This window comes from Cavia porcellus, unplaced genomic scaffold (assembly GCF_034190915.1).
Source record: "Cavia porcellus strain 051 isolate PalLab524CR breed Dunkin Hartley unplaced genomic scaffold, mCavPor4.1 scaffold_3, whole genome shotgun sequence".
Taxonomy (NCBI): domain Eukaryota; kingdom Metazoa; phylum Chordata; class Mammalia; order Rodentia; family Caviidae; genus Cavia; species Cavia porcellus.
Genome location: NW_026947486.1, coordinates 15,404,888 through 15,424,858, shown reverse-complemented (window position 1 = coordinate 15,424,858; position 19,971 = coordinate 15,404,888). Strand labels below are relative to the sequence as shown.

General features: G+C 37.7%; 1 protein-coding gene across 1 annotated transcript; it reads left to right on the top strand.

The window, feature by feature from the left end:
- Positions 1 to 628: 628 nt before the first annotated feature.
- On the top strand, positions 629 to 19,550 carry Fundc1 (FUN14 domain containing 1). The gene is made up of 5 exons (XM_003469361.5): positions 629 to 842; positions 1,494 to 1,650; positions 4,690 to 4,765; positions 15,683 to 15,811; positions 18,133 to 19,550. Exons 1-5 carry the CDS (start codon positions 815 to 817, stop codon positions 18,208 to 18,210), a joined length of 468 nt encoding a protein of 155 aa, XP_003469409.1. The 5' UTR covers positions 629 to 814; the 3' UTR covers positions 18,211 to 19,550.
- The last annotated feature ends 421 nt before the right edge of the window (positions 19,551 to 19,971 follow it).

Sequence of the window (19,971 nt, the reverse complement as noted above, 5' to 3'; positions counted from 1 at the left end):
CACAATAAAGTGGGATCCAGCTCAATTTTGAACACAGCAAACACAGCTGGAGGGGGTTGTTTATACTCCATGATCAGAGTATAAGATCAATAGTGGAATATTACCAAAAGGAGACTTCCAAGGCTATTTTTGCTAAGCCAATTTAAAAGGACTCTGGCTGAGGAAAATTCTGGGTGATTAGTTATCAAAGAAGGGAGAAGAAAAATTTGGATATTAAGGGTGACTAGATATCAGGAGTGGGGGAAATTCTCACTACACTTATTTAGCAGGATTCCAATTACAAAGGAACTGAGCAGGCCAAACACAGGGCCTAAAGAGGAAGCCTTATCAAACAGAGCTTCAGAGGAGACTTCTTGCTAAAGTTTGGTTGAGTGTTTGTCAGTATCCAACAGGTTTTCTCTTTATGTTACCATGTACCACTCCTCCACTTATTCTTCCAGTCCTGAGACTTTTTAAGGCAAAATAAAAGATGTATAGTTATGGAAATTCTAGGAGGATGGGGATGGTCTAGGCCTCAGCTGGGGAAGGTAACAGACTACAATTCCCATAAACTCTTGCGGGGCTGCGAACCAATTGTTCCTCCCCGCCATTCCCAGAGCCGTGCGCCTGCGCAGAATATCCTGCGTTGTGAGAAGTAGGCGGTGACTGAACAACAAGCCGAGAAGAGGAGAAGGAGGAGGAGAAGGGAAAAAAAAAGGAGGAGGAAGGGGAAAAGCAGACCATAGATTTTTTTCCCTCGGCCTAGAGCGGCCCTTCAAGCACAAGGGAGAGGAGGGCGGGCGGGGACCACCCAGAACTAGCCGCCGGCGGTATCATGGCGTCCCGGAACCCCCCTCCCCAAGGTGAGCGGCCAGGGCCCGAAGTAGTGTTTGGGACGCGGCTCACAGCTCTCGACCTTGCTCCCCGGCGTTTTTTCTTTCCCCTGCCCCAGGGTTCCTGGGGCTCTATTTTGAAGCCGCCCCTTTGAGGAGCCCCTCCGAACTAGCCTTCTGTTCTTTCTGGGAAGCACAGGCAGAAGCGATCCCCTACACCCTTCACATTCCTCTGCTGTCTTGCCTTCACCTCCACCTTAAAACGTTTTTTTCCTTTTCCTTTCGTTTTTTTTTTTTTTAAATTCCCCCACCCCCAAGTGATTTCGTCTCGCTGGGCTCCTAAGCTATTTCTCAGAAGGACCCTGCTCTGACCCTGATGCTACTGTGAGATTTGAGAGGTGACCCCTCACTGCAGTATAACAATGAACTGACTGTGGTTCCGTGTTCCCAGGCGGTCCGTGGGCCTTTGGAAAGGAGATGAGGATTAATATTATTGCCAGGCCCTTTACTGTTAAGACCTTTGTCTCAGGATTTGAATTAAATTCATTAGTTTCCCTATGGACATTTCTAGATGTAAGCCTAAAGTGACCGTGAGTTATGACTTTAAAAAAAAAATGTGTGGAACATTTTTTGACTTTCGATTGACTCAAATGATTTTTTTTTCCGTTTTGTGTTTTAAAGAATATGAAAGTGATGACGACTCTTACGAAGTGTTGGATTTAACAGAGTATGCAAGAAGACATCACTGGTGGAATCGAGTGTTTGGCCACCGATCAGGACCTATGGTAGAAAAATACTCAGTAGCTACCCAGATTGTAATGGGTGGTGTGACTGGCTGGTGAGACGTTTTTCATTAAATTTAATTGGGAGCCTGGCTGTTGTCCTTTTATACATGGGCCAGAGTTACCCTACATATTCAGTGAGGTCAATACTGTTAATTCCAGGAGAGAGTTACTTTGAGGCTTTTCTCCATGATGTAGTTGGTGTGATCTACCTTCAGAGATAATAAGGATTTTGGTGATCCTCTGCCCTGCTGCCCACCACTGTTCCATTTGTCCCTCTTTATCCTTCCTTCATATATTCTCCCCTTTCAAGTTCAGCAAAAGTAATGAATCTGACTGAGTCATAGTGAATAGATAGGAAGAAATATGTCAGTTAATTATATGTGAATTTTGGCTTGCCAGCCATTGGAAAAACCTGTGAGAAATTCCACCAGCAGAACTGGCCTCTAGAATTACCAGCCCTGTGGAGAGTAGTGTAAATGCTCAGTAGAAATTATTGATGATGACACAGTAGATTCTGGCTTTTGTGGACTGGTTCCGGTAATACTTTTCTGTCCTCTCTTTGTATTTTATTGGTACATCTACATAGTGATAACATTCATTACAGGGAATTTGTACCTGTACATGGTATATCTTGCTTCTTTTTTCCTCATTTCCTTCAGTCCCTTTTCTCTTTATATACTGAAGAAAGCTATAGATCATTTGTTCTGTGTTGGAGTTAAAGGACTGATGAAACCGGGTATCGCATAATCCCAGCACACAGGAGGTAGAGGCAGGAGTAACGCCAGGGAGTTCAAGATCAGCCTGGGCTACACAGTGTAAATTCAGAGCCAGCCTGAACTACACAGCAAGATCTTGCCACAAAAATCCAGAAAAATTAAAAATAAAAAACTACTGATCGTTTAATAGTATCGTGGAATACATTAAAGAGGAGTGGTTAATTAGCATTAGCCAGGTGACACCTCAGACCATGTGACTTCACAGTTACTAATGTGAACCTAATTCTGTTATTTTTGGAATTAAAGATTAGAGGCAGAAACAAGTTGAACTCTTGAAAATGTCATGGTTAGAAAATGTTTGAAGTTAAGGTGCTTGTGAATAATTTTTTATTCTAAGTTCACCTCATTGATTTCATTTAGATAATGTATTTCTGCTTGATATGTATAAATTTTTTTATTTGTGTTTTACATGTACTTTGAGATACTGGTTCATTGTCTTTGTAAATGACGTAATAGAAACACTCATTGTGAAGATTCTGTGGCACAGGTGTGCACTGTTTACTCATGATATGTACATGTCAATACTGCTATATGAAAAAAGCCTGTAATTAGGGATTTCTGGTTAGGCCCTGGTCATTCAGAAGCTTTGCCATAAGCTGATTGTAAGTCTGCCCCCATAAATCAGGGTATGTGCCTTAGTTTAAATAAGCCATGGATAGCCGGGCTTGGTGGCACATGCCTGTAATCCCAGCATTTGGCAGGCTGAGACAAGAGGATCACCAAGCTCGAGGCCAGCCTGGGCTACAGAGTGAGTTCAAGGCCAGCCTGAACTGCATAGCCAAACCTTCTCTCAAAAAGAAAAAAGAAAAAAGCCATGGGTGATTGGTGAGAAGGTCAAAAGCCCAATATTAAAATATACTATAAAATAATTGAGAAGTAGAATTATCAGCTCATTGCTTGCTTTCTCCCTATAGACCAAACTTGGTAAAAAGCCTCATCACTGGTAGAAGTTAACTTGGAAAGCCTGGAATGGGTGGTTGCTAGGAGACCTACAAGTTGTGAATACTAGTTAGTTTATTGTAGAGTAGTTTGAAGGTAAGATAATAGAAGCCTGAACCATTACCAAGGTAATGATACCTTAAAAATGGAAAAGAGAAAACAGTCTGATAATATTTTAGAGATACAATATATAGAATTTTGCAGTCATTTTTACCAAAGATAAAGAAAGTAGAATCTGAGATGAATATGAAGTAACAAGTGTGGAGAATAGTGCTTTCTCCCATAAATCACCCTCTTGTCATCACTTGGTGATCTCTGTCTGTATAGCTATGTTTCTATGACATGACTTGAATTAGAGTCTACTGTGTATAGCCAATTATATCACAGTGGCCCTATTTCCAAATAAGATCATATTTTGAGATTCCAAGAAGAACATAAATTTTGAGGGGACACCAACTCAGTACAGAAGGCTAGAGTTAGAAATGTGGTGTTCTTTTGCACAGTATGAATCTGTAATACTTAGAGGAATATGATCTCATTGACAAAGTACAGATGGACACTATTACAGGGATAAATGAGAAGAAACAGGCTTAATATAAAAATAAACACAGATAAGCAGGCTATGAGAAGTATGAGCTGAAGTACAGTGATAAAAGTGGAACTACCTTAGAGGGTAGGAAAGCTTTAGATAGATGGAGGTAGGCAGAAACCCTTAGAAGCAAGGAAATTAGTAGCTCACAAAGAGGTGATGACCTATTTGGAAACTAATTAGGGTGGAGCAGAAAGTTGGGTAGAGTGGGTATTGGCCAGGTGTGTGGAACATCTTGACTGTGTTAAGCAAAACACATCCCTCTTATTACATGAAATTTCAGTTTATGCAAATATAGGAATACAATGAAACTCTTTGAGTATTCATCTTTAAATTTCAGTAGCCACTCCTTTTTGCCATAAATTCTCTTCTCTTTTTGTCTTTTGCAGCAAATCTCAGAAACTACAGATTGTGCTTTTGTTTTGGCTTTTTGAGATAGGGTGGCCAGGCTGGCCTCAAATTCATCCTCCTGCCTCAACCTTCCAAAACGCAGGGATTACAGGTGCAAGTCACCTCATTGACAGATCATGCGTTTTTTACTAGCCTGTGTGACAGAAAGAAAGCACTGAGTGTTTCTCAACAGGCAGGAGACAGGATCAAAAGAAACAAGATGTTAAGTTTTATTAGGAAAGCAATAAAAAGTAGAAGAGGCAAGCACTTAGAACAGTATGATGAACCTATGGCTTGTATGCCAACTTTTAATATCAATGAAATCTCCAAAAGGTTTGCCATCACTGTTTTGGAACATTGTGGATTGTTTTCATCTTTTGTTATTTCTTTCATTAAAGGTGTGCAGGATTTTTGTTCCAGAAAGTTGGAAAACTTGCAGCAACAGCAGTAGGTGGTGGCTTTCTTCTCCTACAGGTATGTTCCAGCATTATGCACTTCATCTTGTGTAGGTAGCCCTTCAGGGCTAAGAAGGTCAAGTTTAACGATTTCAATTCCAGTCTATTTTAAGAGAAGGTAGAATTTTTCTTTCAGGTGTAAATGATTTTGAAAGCTGGCATCTGTCATGAGAGACCACAAATTAAATACTTCTAAATTCTTGAAGAGAAGCTTGATTGCAGCTGTTAAAATAACTATTAAAAAAATAAAATGAGCCAGGGTGGAGCTGGATGTGGCGGGTTATGCCTGTAATCTCAGCACTCTGAGAGGCTGAAGCAGGAAGATTGCAAGTTTGATATTAGCCTGAGCAATTTAATTACTTAGGAAAACCCAGTCTCAAAATCAAGAAAAATAAAAAGGTGAAATGTAATTGAGTGCAAAGGCCCCGGGTTCAATCCCCAGTACTATTCACACAAACAAACCACAAGCAGAGGGAAAGAGAATGCAAGTAAAAAGAATTAAGATATGTCATGTACAAATACCACCTCTCCATGATGAATGTAATCATTTTGTATTGCAAACGTGCACTAATAAAAAAATTTTAGAAACCAAAGAAAAACCTCAGGCATGGTAACACAAAAGCTGAGGACATAGCTCAGTGGCAATGTCCTGAATTCAGTCTCTGGCACTGAGATAGATAGATAGATAGACAGGCAGACAGATAAGTAGATAGGAAGAATTAAATTTTTATTTTTTATTACTTATCAGATTTTCCTTGAAACATCTCTCTAATAGAATAAACATTTCAACCAGTAATGTAACTGTTTAAACATCCTGACTGGTTAAAGCCTATATTTAGGATTCACACATACCAGACATGGGAGCACACACCTGTGATCCCAGCACTTGAGAGGCTGAGGCAGGAGGATCTCCACAAGTAGTGAATTCAAAGCTCACCTGAACTACATAGTGAGAGCCTGTCTCAAAGACAGAGAAACAAACAAAAAAAAGAATTCACACACATACAGAAAAAGTCTCTTTCCCTGTTTATAAAACTCAGAGGTCTCTGCTTTCTCATTTTCTACTTATGCATTTTTTGTTCCCAGAGGAAGCTGCTATTAACAATTTCTAATGTTTCTTTAAACATAAAGAACTGTAATAATTTAGTAGAAAATTTTTAAAAAGAAAAAAATTTAGTAAGAGAAAAATTGGGTTTTTAGAAAAATCCATAATCCTGTCTCTGAGGCAGGAAGATTAAAATTTTAAATTTGTTCATCTCCCCATGAAGTATAAGGTCTAAAAATATTGAGCCATTAGAGAAGGTTTATTGAGATATTATCTGATATTCATGTCTGTTCAGCATACATTTTTCTAAAAATATTCTGTGGGGCCAGGTGTGGTGGCCCATGCCTGTAATCCCAGCACTTCGGAGGTTGAGGCAGGAGGATCGTTGCGAGTTCGAGACCAGCCTAGGCTACACAGTGAGCTCAAGGCCAGCCTGAACTGCACAGTGAGACCCTGTCTCAAAAAGACAAAAAAAAAAAATTCCGTGGGGATCAAGCATAGCAAATCCAATCATTTTAAATCTCTGGGAATGAATGTTAACAAAATTTTAAAGATCCAGAGAATTGTCAGTTATACCAGATTTTAAAAATGATTGATGGTCCTAGCAACCAAAGTCTGACTTCAGTAGCTAAACCATTGATCCTGTAACAACCAGGGTAGATGCCTTTTAAGTACAGAGGGACAAGCACTGAGTTTGAGTCATGTACTAAACAGCCCCTTTAAAGATATATATTTTCTTTTAATGATGTCATTAGGAGTAATTACTGATTTCCTGTGGTAAGAAATGGCAAAGAATATAATTAATATCTAAATTTAGTCCTTTGAATGACTGTGCCAGTGTTTGTAAAAAGAGAATTTTACTTAAGCTCATTTTGACTTGGGTTTGTGATAGAATCAACAACATATTTCTCTAGCTATTTTGAAAACTCAGTTGTCAATTCTGTTCAATTCAAAAGGGTACTGGTCTGAAGTAGAGTTTCCTAAAATGTTCCCAGAATAGAGAGAAATATATATTTTAATCTGCTCTGCATGTCAGTTTGTCAGAAGTCCCATTTCAGCCCACTTAGTGCACACCATTGAAACCCACATTTTGCCATTGCCACCTCCCACTTGCCCCTGCTTAGTCCATGTATACTTTGAAATCTGTAAGGCAGAAGAATACAGGGTTCTGTCCACATCAAACTGCTTTTTTCCATAGCCTTGAAAACTCAGGAAAAGGAACATGAAATAGAGAAACCTGTGGCTTTTCAGCTAATTGCCTCATATTCTTTTGGTCTGCTTCCATAGTTTATAACCTTTACTCACATTTAAAGATAAATATTAGTTTACTTAGAATGTAAGGCTTTTCTAATAATGATGTAATATTTATCACACTACCATCTTAACATAGATAGTGGGAACTGGTCCAAGTACTCATATTTACAGCTAATTGATCACAACCAGTTACAGACTTCTTTGTTCCTTCTCCACTCCCACTGCTTCACTTGACTGAAAAAATAGGACAATGGTATATAAATCTTTTGGTTTTTATTTTAAAGTTATACATGCACATAATTCATAGGGTCAAAAACTTGTACAAGGCTTGTTCCAGAATAGAGTAATCCTCTGCCTCCCTCATTTTCCCCTCCCCTTGAGACAGCCACTTTGAACTCTTAATTCTCTTTTTTCCCTAAACAAGTTAATTGGGCACTTCTTGATCTTTCAGTTTTAAATAGTAAATGTTGTTTTCTCACTATGGAATATGAGAGTGTAGCTATCATTTATTGAACTATTCTTTCCGTACCTCTCCCCATCTCACACATGTGAATACTCTACTCACAAATACTGTTATTTCATAATTGTGTTAGATCTTTTTATTCACTGAATTTTTGTGTATGAGAGGTTGGTACTTGATACTGAACCCAGGGTCTTTATATTGAGCTACATCTCAAGGCTTTTTTATTTTTATTTTGGTACCAGAACTCAAACTGAGGACCTCATGGTTGCCAGGCAGGTGCTGTGACACTGAGCTATATCCCTGTAAGCCCTTTTATTTTGAGGAATGCTCAATTAAGTTGCTGTGTTGCCCAGGGTGGGCTCAAACTTGTGATCTTCCTGCCTCAGCTTTCCAGAGAACTGAAATTATGAGCATGCACCCCTATGCCAGGTTCACCAAGCTTCTTGAATCTGAATTTATGTTTTTTACTATATTTAGAGAGATTTGGGCTACTATTTCTAGTAGAAAGTTTGAGGTTATTTCTTTAGAGAACTACAAGTTATCTAAATCACCTCATTGTCCTATGTGTCAGATAATATGTCACTTAAGCCTTCTGGACAAATTTGTCCCAGAGTCCTCTGCCCTGCTTGGCTGGTATATGGCTCATGTCCTAATATCCTTCTCCTGTATCTGTCTGGATATTCTCTTTGCCTTTCTCGTGAGTTAGTTCCTATACCTTGTATCTTCTTCATCTATTCTCATATTTTCATGTGCGCTGTATCTTCCAGTAACTTCTGAAAACAGTGAACATGGGACATATAATTTTTGAGACTATATGTCTAAAAATTTGTTTTCCTTTCACATTTGACTAATAATTTGACTGGGTTTAGCTATTGCTTCGTTGTCTTCTGACTTCCAGTGTTGCTTTTAAAAATCTAAAGTAATTCTAATTCCTTAACCTTTGTACATGTGGTTTCTTTTTGATTTTAAAATTTTTAAATTTATTTACTTTTGTATGTATATATGTATGTATGTATGTATGTATGTATTGGTTCTAGAGACCAAACCCAGGGCTTTGGCATGTGTTAGGCAAGACTACCTATAAGCTTCACCCAAGCTTTATTTAGAGAGATAGAGAGACAGACAAAGACAGGCAGAGATACAGACCTAAAGATACAGCTAGTCTTCGTTGTCATGCTAAAGGCTTTCCCCCATACCTGATGATCTTTGGTTGTCCATTCATATTTCAGAATTAGGCACTGAGGATTGATGGCAAACTCTAAGTGTGTGATTAGACTTTCCATTCTCTGGGAATTCTGACCCAATCCAAGAAAATTGTTGTTGGGAATGGGGAATTTTCCCAATGAAACAGCCCAGTTAGAGTCCATCTATTTATTTATAGCTTTTAAGCAGATACAAATCATTGCCTGAAAGCCTGGCTTTTTTTTTTCTGGTACTGGAAATCAAACTCACAACCTCGTGCCTGCCAGGCAGGCACTTATGCCGCTAAGCTAAATCACTGGCCCTACCCCAGCCTTATTTTTAACCTGGAATTTTTTACTCTAATGGAGACTGTACCTAATTTCATTAAATATTTTAATATTGTAGAATTACACTGTTTAAAAAGCAGTCATTTCTGCTGTCCTATGTCCTTTCCATTCTGTTGGTTTACATTTCTTTGGAATTTAGTCAAATGAGTTCTGGAGGGACCAGACTGATTTTTTTCAAATTCATTTTATTTCAAAGAGGAAAAAACTAAAACAAAATTTCAAAACATGTCAGTCAAGTGGCAACAATGGTACATACATTGCACATTGTCATCCCTAACCCTAATTCACCCAGAGCACAAGACATCTGCATTCAATCATCTGAACAGTACCAGCACAAATCTTTCTCTTCAATGAACTCAAAGAAATCAGTAGTATAATTATCTTTAATTATTTTATCTATCTATATTCATATACATGTACATATGTTGTTTCTTTCAGCTTCTTACACTAGTGAGACAATATGGTATTTACACATATGTGTCTATGAGTATGGTCTCACTTTGCATATATTTACCTATAAAAGTATCCAGTTGATCCTTCTTTACATCTGAGTATTTCTCAGTCAGTGGGCATTTAGGTTGTTTCCAAGGTCTAGCTATTACACATTGTGCTGCTATAGCATGTCTAAAGAAGACATAGATAAAAAAGAGGAACATAGTAAAATGATGGAAACCTTGAATGACTATAAAAAGGAATTACAATGTATGAAACAGATTCAAAGTAAGATCCAGGAAATTAAAAATTCAATCAAAAGCAGGCAAAACTGCTTGAAAGAGATTAAAAGATAGGCTTTTAAACCTTGAAGATAGGATTACAGCTAGTGATCATGAAAGGAAAGATCTCTTAAAAATAACATGGAATCAGGAAATAACAGCTCAATGGCTACAAGATGAGGCAAACAGGCATAATCTAAGAGTGATAAGTATCGGTGAAGAAGCAGGGGTCAACACAAATGAAATTAAGAGGATATTCACAGAAGTAATAGAAGAAAACTTCCCAAACATGGGAAATGAATCTGGCATGCAGATAAGTGAGGCATGTAGAACTCCAACTAGCCGTAACCAAAGTAAATCTATACCCAGATATATTGTAATCAAGGTCCCAGAAATTCAGCACAGGAACAGAATATTAAAAGCTGTTAGAGAAAAGACACAGATCACCCATAAAGAAAAACCAATCAGAATCACGGCAGACTCATCAACACATGAAGTCAAGAAGAGTTTGGAGTGAAGTGTTCAAACCCTGAAAGAAAAAAACCCAGATTGACATACCCTGCAAGACTATCTTTCAAAATTGATAGAAAAATAAGATACTTCCATAATAAAGAACAAATGAAGGAATTCATGACTACCAAACCAACCATACAGAGGAGAATGCTAAAGGATATTCTAGAGAGAGATAAAGATGACCATGGTTCCAGGAACAGCAGCAGAGGAGGATTGCCAAACAAGACAGGCAACTAAATGAAGGGGAAAAGTGGAGAACCAACAACAGGAGGATAGCATGGCAGAGACAAACCAATGCATGGTCTATACCCTGAATGCACGCAATCTCATCTGATTTCAGAAGCTAAGCAGGGTCGGGCCTGGTTAGTACTTGGATGGGAAACCAGTGTATGCAGGTTGTAACCATTAATGTAGATGGCCTCAGGTCAGCAATAAAAAGATACACAGGGAGAGTGTATCAAGAAACAAGATCCATCAATATACTGTATACAAGAAACATCTAACTGGAAAGGAAATTCATAGACTGAAAATCAAAGGAGAGAAAACAGTTGTTCCATGTGACAAGAGACCAGAAAAAAAGCAAGAGTAACTTGCCCATCAACTGCAGAATGGACAAGAAAGAGAGTTTTTTCATGCAGTGGAAAGCTACCCAACTATAAAGTAGAATAATCTCAAGGCTCTTGTAAGTAAATAGATGGAACTGGAGATCATGTTTATGGGCAAAACAGTTTAAACTCATATATGTGAACCCTAGCATAAGAAATGGAAGGGGTTAATGGGATCCAAAAGCAAAATAGTTATTGCAAGAGTGATAGGGGAGGAAACACCTGGGATTAACTACAATTACTGTTAATTTCTTATTGTCTTGTCTTGAATTCTTACATCGTTTTCACAGTTTTGTTAGGTTTGGCTTTGTTCTGTCTTGTTAGATTTTACTTTGATGGTATGGGCAGCTATTTTGAACATAATGGGATGTATTATGGTAATCATGGTTAGTTTCCTATTGTTTTGAAGTCTTATAATGCTTTCATTTGTTTAATTGACTTTATTCTGTTTTGTTTGATTTTATTATGTGATGGTATAAACAGCTATTTTGAAGAAAATGAGACATGGTAGCCATTGCTGATTTCCTATCATCTTGTTTTGAAGTCCTATCATGCTTTTGTTCTTTTGTTTTGATTGGTTATATTCTGTTGTGTTTTATTTGATTTTATTATGTGTGATGGTATGGACAATTTTTTGTTTTGTTTTGTTTTTTTCGTTTTTATCAGTACCAGGGATCGAACTCACAACTGCCTGCTTGCAAGGCAGGCGCTTATGCTGCTGAGCTAAATCTCCAGCCCTGACAACTTTTGTTTTATTTGATATTATGGTGAAGGTATGGTCAACTATTTCAAAGAAAGCAAGAGACATTATAGTAGCCACTGTTGATGTCCTGTTGTCTTTTTGTGAAGTCCTGTGTTGCTTGCATTGTTTTGTTTTGATTTGATTCTGTTCTGTTTTCTTTTGTTTTATTCTCTTTTAAAAAATTTAAAAATTGTGCTGCTATAAACATGGGTGCACATATATCGCTGTGGTACAATGTATTTAATGCTTTTGGGAAGATACCCATAAGGGGAATAGTTGGGTCAAATGGGACCTCTAGTCCTAGTTTTTTGAGGAATCTCCACAATGATTTCCACAGTTGTTGAACCAGTCTACCCTCTCACCAACAATTGAGAAGGATTCCTTTTTCTGCACAACCCCTCTAGCATTTGTTACTGGTTGATTTCTTAATAATAGCCATTCTTTCTGGGGTGAGGTAAAATCTCAGTGTTGTTTTAATTTGCATCTTGACCAGACTGAGTTGGTTCCTGCATTGTCACAGTTGTTGTGCACTAACGACAGAACTCAGGGCTGTGGTGCATGCTGGGCAAATGCTCTACCACTGAGCTACACACCCCAGCCCTTTTTAAAAACTATTTTGGACAAGGTCTCAATAAGTTGCCCAACCTGTCCTCAAACTTCCTCCTGCCTCAGCCTCCAAAGCAGCCAGAATTACAGGTGTATGCCATCCTGTATGGTCAAGTTCTTAGGAGGCACTCTTTGATTAGCTTGACTCTACTCAAATCTCACTGGGAACACATTGTTTGATTTGGTCAACTCTGTGCTTCAGCCTGCTACTCAGTTTGGGCTGGTTTCTTTCATTTTCATCAGATTGGCCTCCAAGGGAAGATAGCAGTGAACTTTTCAAAGAAATTTGTTGAGTAATAGCGGGTTATATTGGTATACAGGGTCATTCATTCAATAGTAGACACGGGAGGTCCTGTGAGTTTATCCAGCCCAGGCACTTGGTTAGTCTTATTTGAGCTGGGTTGGTTAATACAGTTTTGGAGATTTAGTATTTATTCACTGTCTTTATCATCATTCATTCAGTGTGTCTCATTCATTTGTTTACCTTTACATTTTTTAAAACTCTTGGGATGTAAAGATTCACAGTCTCTAAGGGAGATAAGTAACCTCAAACAACTGATCATTCCTGAACTGGAAGGGTATGTGTGGTGCTGAGAGATCAGAGGAAAAGTGGCTGCTGGAAAGTGAGGATGAAGAAGGGCCCAGGGAGAGTCATGTCCACAGTGTCTCAAGGTTTTTCATTTTCCCTGCAAATTTTTTGACATTTTACCCAAAAACAGAGGAGTCTTAAACTGCAGAATCTTAATTGGGAAACTGAGGCAGGAGAGTGGCAAGTTCATGTTCAGCCTGGGAAGCTTAGTGACGCAAGACCTTGTCTCAAAATGAAAAATATTTTAAAAGGAGTTAGAGATGTAGTTCAGCTTGAAGGCCTTAAATTCAATCCCCAAGACCATAAAAGAAAAGAGCAGTAGGGAGTTGGGATGTAATTTAGTGTTAGAGCCACCTGGACTCAGTCCTCAGTCCTCATACAAAAATAAATCAAAGCAAATTCTATAAAACTTTACCCCAGATAACCCCAGATTTATTAATTTTTGATGACAAATGGCTGTGTAAAAATAATTTTTTAAGCTAAACCTAGTGGTGCACCAGCCTAAGGAGGCTGAGGCAGGAGGACTGTCATGAATTTGAGGCCAGCCTGGACTACGTTGTGTGACCCCATTTCAAAAAAAAATTTTTTGAATATTGTATATAAAATAATCTGTGGGAAATTAATTCGTCTCATTAAATAGTATCCTTTATTCATTTGCTGGTGGATTAGGAGGGTAAATAAGTGGTCAACTGAGGGAATACAGTTATGATTCTTAGTTATTTCATCACTAGTATAATTCATGTTACAAAGATTAACTTTTTAGAAAAACTTCATAATTAGAATATTAAGCATTCCCTTCTGGGGGAGAACCAGGAAGCCCTCCCCCTCCCCCTGCCAGTCAGCAGCAGTCCTGCCAGCTGGTGGAGAACCAGAAACCCAAGCCTATCCTGTCCTATGCCCCACCCCTTGTGAGCCAGCCTATGTAGGCCAGAAGAGAAGAATAGTACCCACCTCCTCAAATAACTGGCTGATTTGGGGGAGCACAGGCTGAGGTGATAGTAACTGAAGTAAAGAAACAACATAACACTTGTATTGGTTGGTTGACTTTTGGGGCCTAAAGCTGGTAGTCTGAGCATCTATTTAGAGGATAACAAGAGGCATTATGGTAGCCATTGTTAATTTCCCATTACCTTGTTTTGAAGTCCTGTATTGTTTTCATTGTTTTGTTGTTAAAATGGATTTTATTCTGTTTTGTTTTATTTATTATATCTGATGATATGAGCAGCTGTTTTGAATATAAAATATATTATGGTAGCCATTAAAAATGAATAAAATAAAATGTTAAGTTTTGAAAGTGACAGTTAGGGATTGTCAATGAGTGGTAGCAGAGATACCTTTGTATTGTTTTAACCAAAAAGTAAAACCGTATACATACATAAAATCTTTACTTTTCATACGCTTTGGATTGAGTGAAAAGACATACTGGGATTCAGCAAAGTGTTAAATTCTGCCAAAGCTTCAAAATAATGAACTAATTTGATTACTCAGTACAAGTAAGTTAGAAGTCTTTTTGATTTATATGTAGAATAGGCCCTTTCCCTAAGGTTCATTGTCACATCAGTACCTGTGATCCAAATTGCTGTGTGAAATAGTACCAGAAAAAGCTTGTTTGCCATTTGATCACCTTTTTATTTTGCTGAGACTGGAATTTGAAGGTGAATAAGTACAGGAAGAAATTCAGTAAACAAATTATTCTGTGGAATTATTCATACAGAAAGCAGAACCTAAGATTTCCAATAAACTTTCTGATATAAAGTCAGATTTTTTTTGGAAACAGCATCTTGCTGAGTTGCCCCATTGGGCTTATACTTGCAATGGTCCTGCCTCAGCTTCCTAGAGTTCTGAAATTACGGGCATGCATTACCATGCCTGGCTCTGATTTTACTATTTGAAGGCATTAATTTACCTTGCTGGCTTATACTAACTCTATTGGATGTTTTCATATTTTACAGTATCTCAGTATCATCATGTAGCAGTTTTTTTATGGCATTTAGCCATAGTTTTATTAAAAGGATTTATGGTATAAAAGTTGTGTAAAGCATATTTCTTTTATATTCTGCTTTCAAAAGTAATTGTGAGAAAGTATTCGCAATTTAATTAAAGAGTCAGATTTAAGGGGGCACAGTGACACTCATCTGTAGTCCCAGCTATTCTGAAAGCTGAGGCAGGAGGATCAAAGTTTGAGGCCAGCCTGGAAATCTTAACAAGACCATGTCTCAAAATAAAAAAAATAAAAGGGACTGAAGATGTGGCTAAGTGGTAGACTGCTTGCCTGTCATGCATGAGGCCCTGGGTTCAATTCTCAGCACTGCAGAAGACTTAGTAAAAGGTCTTTATTAGGCTATTTTAGACAATTTTTTATTTTTCCCTTTTGGTACCAGTGTTTGAACCCTGGGCCTTCATTTGTAATGGGCTATATCCCTGGCCCTTTTTTCACTTTTTATTTTGAGACAGTCTTACTGAGTTGCCCCAAATGGGCTGGAATTTGCAGTCCTCCTGCCTCAGCCTTCTAGAGTGCTAGGACTATAGGTATGTGCTACCATATTTGGCTGCTGAGAGATTGAGATTTCTTTAGTGGTCTAGTAACTGATTGGCTTCTGATCCTTCGTCATTACACATCTGTTGGATTAAAAGACACTTTTGGTTAGCTGTATACTTTGAATATTTAGACAGTTAATGTCTTCTTCCTGAGGCAGAGCTGTCTGAAGGGTGCTTATGTTTCTCTTCTTCAGTGCTTGGCACAGAGTCAGTGTGTGGTACACATCAAATAAATAAATGGGTAAATAAGTTTCTTATGAATTGCATGAATTTCGTGAAATTTAAATGTGCATGCAATCCTGGATTGTATGATTAGCCATTTTTATTGCATTTTAACAGATTGCCAGTCACAGTGGCTATGTTCAGATCGACTGGAAGAGAGTTGAAAAAGATGTAAACAAAGCAAAAAGACAAATTAAGAAACGAGCAAATAAAGCAGCGCCTGAAATCAACAATGTAATCGAAGAAGTAAGACAATACACAGTTTGGGCTCCTTTTTGTGTTATTCTTTGTAGAAAATGGGTCTAGAGATTACCGTTTTTTTTAAAATGTGCTTTTTGTTGTATATCTAGAATGTTAGGTAAAAATGATTAAAAACTATCATTTAAATCAGTCCTTTTTTTGGTGATGGTGGTAAATTTAGATGCCCACACCTTTTTCTAACCCATTTTAATAACATTATTCTGATATTATTCTTCTAAGATTTTTTCTTTTTACTTTTATAAATGTAGAGTGTATATATTAGATATAGTAATAGTCCTTATTTTTCTTGAGCTAAAATAGTTTGAAAATATTAATATAATATAGTCATTATTATTAATTTTTTATCTTTGCTTTTTTATCCTTTTACCTCTTCTAACTTTTTATTTTGAGAATTTTTTAATTGAACTGAAAAGTTGAAAGACAAAATGAATGCCCAGTCACCCTTCATCTTTTACCAAATTCACCTTTTACCCATTTTGGTACATTTGCTTTATCTGTATATAGATGAGATTTACATCTTTTTTTTTCTTTTCATTTTTGCCAGATTTCATATGCCATGACTTTACCCCAGCATCTACATCCTAACAATATAGATACTCCTATAGTACTACAATTAGCATCATTGATCCAAAAAATTTAACATAATACAAAAATATTTTCTAGTATGCAGTTCATATTAAAATTTTTCCATGCAGGCTGGGCATGGTGGTACATGGCTGCAATCCCAGCAGTCAGGAGACTGAGGTAAGAGAACCACCATGAGTTCAAGGCCAGTCTGAACTGCATAGTGAAGTGGACATCTCAAAAAGACAAAAAGAGGCCAGGGATTTAGCTCAGCGGTATAAGCACCTGCCTGGCAAGTGCAAGGCTGTGAGTTCGCTCCCTGGTACAAAAAAACAGACAAAAAGAAAAAAAAAAATTCCGTACAGTATTTTATGACTTTTTTCCCCAGTCAAAAAGTATGTGTTGTATTTGATCCTCCTGTCTCTAGAGTTTGCATTGGTTTTCAACAGTTCACTCATCTGGTTTTTGTTTAGGAGATTTTTTTTTCTTCTCATCTTTTGTGGCATTGACAGTTTTTAAAGCATTGGGCAAAACATCCCACAGTCTGGTTTTTTCCACTGGTTTCCTCATGATTGTCTTTGCTTAATCATTTTGTCAAAGTGACTTTTTAAAAAAAATCTTATACTTTTGTTTCTTACTTACTAAATGGAGTCTGTTAATATCAGTGTGCCTGCTGTGGCAATTTATGAAAGAACCTGTAATTAAGGCTTGATGAGTTGACCATTTCTTCTTCCCTGTGTTACCACTGCTGACTAGACACCTGTTACCTCAGTAGCCAAGGTGTTTATGGGGCCTGGCTGTGGGCTGTAGGTTCCCTTAGCTGTAACCCCAGTTCTGGGTTCTTGTATTGTGTTTGGCACCAGCAGTATATATTGAATTAAAATAGCTAGGAATGTTGCCAGCTATCATGACACACACCTCTATTCCCAACACTTGGGAGACTGAGGCAGAAGGTTTGAGGCCAGCCTGAATTATTTAGCAAGACCCTATCACCAAAACAAACAAACAAAAACCTGAAAATATGACTTAGCTGAGCATGGTGGCACATGCCTGTAATCCTAGTACTTGGAATCCCAAGGCAGGAGAATTGCAGTGATTTTTCGAGGCCAGTCTGGACTATAAGAGAGTTCAAAGTGAGCTTGAACTACATAGTGAGACCCTGCCTCAAAACAAAACAGAACAAAAGAATGTTACTTAGCTTGATTCAAAAAAGAATATTTTTAAATTTTACATCTTTTTTGTGGTAAAATATATATAAAATATAACATTTTAACCCTTTATGTGTACAATTTCAGTGGCATTTAGGTATGCACTTTTTTTTTTAACTACCAGGGATTGAACCCAAGACTTTAGCTCTCAGCTACACCCCTAGCCCCTTTTTTATTTTGAAATAGGTCTCATTAAGTTGGTAAGTCACCAACCTGAACTCAAACTTTTTATCCTCTCAGGGGACTGGGTTTACAGGCATGCTGCCACCAGCTCATTCACACTTTTGTGCAGTCCTTACCACCATCCATTTGCAGAAATTTTTCATTTCAAATGAACTCTTCATTCCCATAGTTTTTCCCTCATCCCCACCCTTCATAACCTCCATTCTACTTTCTGTGAATTTGATTATCCCTTAAGTAGAATCATATATTTGTCCTTTTTTGTCTGTCTTATTTCATTCAACATGTTTTCAGGGTTCATCCATATTATTGCATAACAAGAGTATTTCTGTTTAAACCTACTTTGTTTTTCAGGCAACAGAATTTATCAAACAGAACATTGTGATATCCAGTGGATTCGTGGGAGGATTTTTGCTTGGCCTTGCATCTTAAGGACATGGATGATCCTTCCTAGTGGATCCAAATGTGAGAAGAGAGTGGCAGCAGGTTAACCTCTTAGCAGTACATGCCACCAGAGTCTCCGGAGCAAGGAGAAACAACTTGCTGGACAGTCCCAAATTCGCAACTTATCATTTTGCCATCTGAAGCTTGGCAAACGAGTATCTGCTGTCAAACAACCTGTGTGGTATTTGAATAATAGTATTCTTGAGCAAAACATGGCTTTTGGCATTTTAAAAAAATTTGCATCTGTTTAGAAACTACCCAGTAAGATACCACTGTTAAGATATGGATATGAGAAAAAAATCTGTTGAGTCTATCTCCCAGTGAAATACCCTGTTTTATTTAAATAAGATGTTCTTTGTGCTTTACAGTATAGTGCCAATAGTTAAAGTTTGTCTGATAACTTCAGTAGTAGGGCTGACTTTTCTTTAAGATATATTTGCAGTAAATTTGAAGAGCTATAATGCCCTTTTGTGGAAGGCATTAGAAATAATAGAATTATTAAAGATTTTAAATAGATTCTACTGAGGTAATACCAGTCCTTAGTTTGTTTTCTCCTTGCATTTCTTCCCTGCACTACTTTACAAAAAGGCTCTTCTAAGGAAATACTACAACATGTCTAGAGCTCTTTTTCCTTTTTTGACGTCTGTAGTTTTAAAAATATCTTCTCGTATGTTACCTTCTAATTTTTGTATTTGTTTATCCTGGCAGCCTGGGCAGAACTAATTTTGGGCATTCATACAGTTGGGTCATTGATTCATTATATTAGCTCTGAAAATACTTCTTTTTTTGTTTCTAAAAATCCTAATTATTATTTTGCCCTCTTGTTACTGTCTGAACAATTGACTTCCTATGTAATCGTGAAATTGTACCTAAAAGAGACTGTTTCCTTGACCAAGTGTAAGAAAAGTACTGTGGCTTCCCGACTTTGGGTAGCATTATGTTTCTAGCCCCACTTAACTATTTTCCAGGGCCACCATCATACCCTGTCAGTCTCTTTTATCCCCCAAACCTTTCCAGATTGTTAATTTTGACCATGGAATTCTAGATTGAAATTGAGAAAAACAGCAGAACAATGCAGATTGGAGTTTTCAGATTGGAAAGACTACTGTGTTAAGACCATCTTCATTTGCTAGGGAGTCTCCATAGTTCATATGCTGTGCATGTTATAAACATGTGACATTTCATACTTTGAAGACTGGTTACAGGCTTTGTGTTTTCATTTTCCTGAGCCTCCTTAAAATTGAATGTGGATTCCATCTTTAATTTCTTCTTTTGTTCTCATTAGTGCCTCAGATATAATGCTAAATAAAACTCAGACTTTCTTAATATGAAGTGACTTTGCTTATGAATACCTGCTTTCCTTCTTTGCGCTTCTCTGTGTTTCTGCCCTGCTAAGCTTTTCATTATTGTGGAGTAAAAAGGAACAAATATTCACGAGTATGGTCAGGTTCTATCAGGAGGAACATTGGCCACGCTTCTGTGTGTCACACCTGTGTGATCTGATGCATTGAGACGGGCTATTTTAGAGCCCTCCAGTAGCTGACTCTGTTCATTTTGAAAAATATTTCTAGGGTCCTTTGCATGAAACCCTGGGAAAGTAGGAAACACAAAGACACCTGCCCTCCGCTTTCCAACTAAATAGATCCCAAAATACTCTTAAATGAAAAATTGAAGTGCTGGGAGTGTATCTCCTGGTTTCCACGCCCATCCCCAGCACCACAAAAAGAAAAGGAGGGAGGGAACTAGAAG